This window comes from Sinocyclocheilus anshuiensis, unplaced genomic scaffold (assembly GCF_001515605.1).
Source record: "Sinocyclocheilus anshuiensis isolate Anshui unplaced genomic scaffold, SAMN03320099.WGS_v1.1 scaffold428, whole genome shotgun sequence".
NCBI classification, from domain to species: Eukaryota; Metazoa; Chordata; class Actinopteri; order Cypriniformes; family Cyprinidae; genus Sinocyclocheilus; species Sinocyclocheilus anshuiensis.
Genome location: NW_015558563.1, coordinates 103,423 through 107,299, shown reverse-complemented (window position 1 = coordinate 107,299; position 3,877 = coordinate 103,423). Strand labels below are relative to the sequence as shown.

Here is a 3,877-nt window from a genome sequence, read left to right as displayed (position 1 = left end):
TACGGCTCTGTGTAGTAAATGCTGCTCCATCTGAAAGCACGTGATGATGATTTCCTGCTGATTACAGAACTGGCATTACTATCAAAATGCGCATGACAATCGCATTCGATTAATCGTGCAGCCCTATGTAAAACTGTGTCGCACACGTGCTACTGTAGTACATTTACTCAAGGCTCAGATCGATTTTTGTCACACTGTACAGCCCTATTCAAACCTGTTCCAGATTGTAGAAAGAGCTGCTCAATTTCACGTCCGCCTTCCTTCACGTCACTCCACACAGCCGCACACAGAAATATGTCAACAACTAGACTTTATCGTTATTATCGCTGGAAGGAGGAGGATTCTCGTGTGGAGAATTTTTACCGGTATATCGCAAATGATAAGATATCACCCATCCCTAATTGCAGCCAATTACATTTCCATTAAGCACCCAGTTTGCGCTTCTCTAAAATTTAAACAAATAGCTTACATTCACAAAATGAGCTTGCAATAGCAGAAACAAGTGTTTTTAATGAAAGTAAAGGTAAAAATATTTAAAATACTTATGCATGCTATTATTTCCATACATTTTGTTCTAGTTTCACAAATATTAATCTTAAACTGGGTTTTACATGACTCTTTTGTAGTGTGGGTTTGGTGAAGTGAACTAAAAACAAACATTTTCATGTATGTCCTCCAAACTGACCCCCAACTTAATCAGTTTATATGTAAATAGCCTCTACAAGAAACTTGGGGAGACAAACTACTATTTCAGCATTATTATTATTAATTTATTTTTTCTTCATTTTCTTTGTAGATGTATATTTTTTCAATTGAATGTGTGTTATGATGGAAAACAAATGCTAAACTTGCAATTCTTCACAAATATCATTCATATCTGTAGAGACATTTTAATAAGGATCAAATGAGTTCATGTAAAAAAAGGAAACTAACCTGTTTGTTCCTCAGTATCTTCTTGTTTCACACGGAATACTTCTTTAATTTTCACGTCTTCACTTTCTTGTTTAATAAACGTCATCTTTATAACAGTTCTTCTGTGTGTTTGAGACAAATAGAACAATAAGAAAAAAGGAGGGGGGGGAATCTTAACTAAATCTCTAAGTGCGTCTCAGTCAGCTCCCTAGTTCAGCAGCCAGCGCACCCCTTGCGAAAATTAACCATGGTTTTACTACAAATTAAAGAACAAAAAAACATGGTTACTATAGTTAAACCATGGTAACCACAAATTAACCATGGTTTTACTACACTAACCATAGTTTAACAATGGTATTTGTAGTAAAACTGTGGTTATACAAATGTTAATCAATATGCCAAAAAAAAAAAAAAACATGGTTACTAGACTTTAACTACAATAAAACCATGGTTCATTTTCGTAAGGGACTATAGTTTATAGTTTAACAATGGTATTTGTAGTAAAACTGTGGTTATACAAATGTTAATCAATATGCCAAAAAAAAAAAAAAACATGGTTACTAGACTTTAACTACAATAAAACCATGGTTCATTTTCGTAAGGGACTGACAAGCCAGGTCAAGTCAGGGTTAAAGTCGTCTTGAATAGACCAATTAGCCAAGCCCACTTTGGCCAGCAGGTGATTCAAGTGAGCCATTTTGCGAAGCAATTAGTTCAGCTGACTCAAAACCCCCAGTTTCTTCAGCTCTACTTATATAGAGAACGAAATAAGATGCCCCTTTTCTGCAGATGAGCTTTAACGTTACTCACAAAAAGAATGTTCCTTAATGACAGATAAAACATTGCACTATTACATACAACAACGCTGAATTCACTTCATAGTTATTGTAAAAAAAACTGTAAAATTACCCGAATTGTTTGCATTGACTTATACTTTAAATGTTTGAATGCACAAACCTTTCTTCAGTCGAATCAACAAACGAACTAATGTGACGCGGCGCAGTCTTATGTCGTCACGTCGCCACACCAAAATAAAAGTCCTGTCCTAGTTTCACACGCACAGATGGCCATAAATACATTAAAAGTAGTTGTTACAAGTTGCACATATTTGCTTATCAAATGTATCAAAAGTATAAACGTATTTAATTAAGGCGAGACACTGCAGGTGAATAGGGTAAAAAAATGAACTACTAATTATCACCTTACAGCTGATTGATTACATTGATAATTGCAAACATTTTTTGTGTCATTTTGAAGGAGATTACTGGTGCACCAGAGTGAGTTGCGGAGCTCGGCAGGATGGCTCGCTGGGATCTGCTGTCCTCTGGGCGGCCCGCTGCGCATCTTTCTCCGCTGGAACGGGACAAGTACGCTACATCCAAACACTGTCATATAAACACACCGTGTCTTACCCGATTTCATCTCCAGCTAAGTTGCAGTTCATCTCCGTGGCGAGGGTCGTGGACGGGAGTGCTGACATGGATCCGCTCGCTCGGTCTCCTGCCGGTCTCCGCCGTCAGAGAAGGTCACACTCCGCTTTCGGTTCAAACCGAATCTGCGCAACACTGACGCAGGCCACGGGGCGCCCCAGCAAGGGCGGTGCAATCAGAGCAAAGCATGATGGGAAATGGAGTCCACTAGGCTACAGTATAAAGGAAAAAAAGAGGATTTGACACGGTAAAAAATATGAGACTTGCATATTTATCTATTTCATTTCAGTACTCTAAATATATAGATATAATTATCAAGGCTGCAGGTGGATAGGGTAAAAACATTAACTAATAGTTATCGTCTTACTTACCCAGTTCATTGATTACATTGATAATTGCAAATATTTTTTGTATTACAAGTTTTCTAAAATGTTAGGTTTAAATATGCAAATGAGGCATTATTTAATGAAATATGCGCTAATTTGCATACATTTCTAGTACAAAAATCTGAACATTGGATGAAGTCAGTTTCAAAATTCTTGTTTATTATTATTTTTTTGACATATTAGAGGCAAATGATTTTGGGTATCTCTATTTGTCACTCCATAATTCAGAAAATACATTGAACAGCCAGAAAACAATATATTTTCACAATTTTGGGGGAAATAAAATGTTGTATATAATCAAGCAAATTATATATGAACAAATCCCTCTGTAAAAACCTTCAGAATATAGACAGGAATAAAAATGTCAAGTTTGGTGTGTGCAAGTGCTACTGAAGTGGAGATTTATGGCTCAGTGTTGGAGAAAAAAACTCATTTTGAGAAAACGGCCTTTAAAAATATGTATTGTAATTGAAATCTATTGACACAAATTGATAAAGTGCTATAAAAGAAATGCTTAACAGTGTCTTTTGGGTGTTTTCTTTCCACTAGTCTGAAAAAAGACTTTATGAAAAGCCAAAAAGCCCAAAATCTCAAAATTGACAGGTGCATGAAAAAACAGTGTTTTTGCCTGCAGTGTCTCCCCTTAAAACAACTAAAGTAATTTATAACAAGAAAAAGAACAAAAAAGAAAGAAACTTGTATTATCATAATAAAACAACTTCACATAGAGACCTAGTGTGTTTTGCTTTACTATTTTTTAGATCAATTAGTGACTCTATATAATGTTTCATTTCTATAGTAAGTAAAGTTTGTTGAGTTTTCCTTCAGCCCATTTTTGTTTATGCATATTGTATTGTCCCATAATCAGACAGAGATTGACAATAAAGGCCACATTTGGTATTTGGTAAAAAAAAAAGAAAAAAAGGTGTACGCCCTCAAAGTCAATTTTGTTATAAATGCCGATAAAAATAAGTGGACAATATTCCGTCTCCAAACCACAGAAATCACATTTTGGTACATTTGGTAAAATTCAAGTGCTTTGGTACACCAGATGAAGTATTTTCAAATGTATTTCTTATCTTGTTAGTTATACAGTACTTTTTAGGCTCAAACATGGATATTTCTTTCTGGAAAAATAACTGCAAACAC

The 3,877-nt window shown here is 35.3% G+C and overlaps 1 protein-coding gene across 2 annotated transcripts in view; it reads right to left on the bottom strand.

The window, feature by feature from the left end:
- The window catches only part of LOC107679453 (gastrula zinc finger protein XlCGF57.1-like), a 4,521-nt gene extending 2,585 nt beyond the window's left edge, over positions 1-1,936 (bottom strand). For both annotated transcript variants that reach the window (XM_016474998.1, XM_016475000.1), the window contains exons 1-2: positions 1,870-1,936; positions 934-1,034 (exon numbers count right to left, since the gene is read on the bottom strand). In XM_016474998.1, the coding sequence (XP_016330484.1) occupies positions 934-1,018 (85 nt within the window). In that variant the 5' untranslated portion in view covers positions 1,019-1,034; positions 1,870-1,936. The remainder of the gene's footprint in view (positions 1-933; positions 1,035-1,869) is intronic.
- Positions 1,937-3,877: the final 1,941 nt, after the last annotated feature.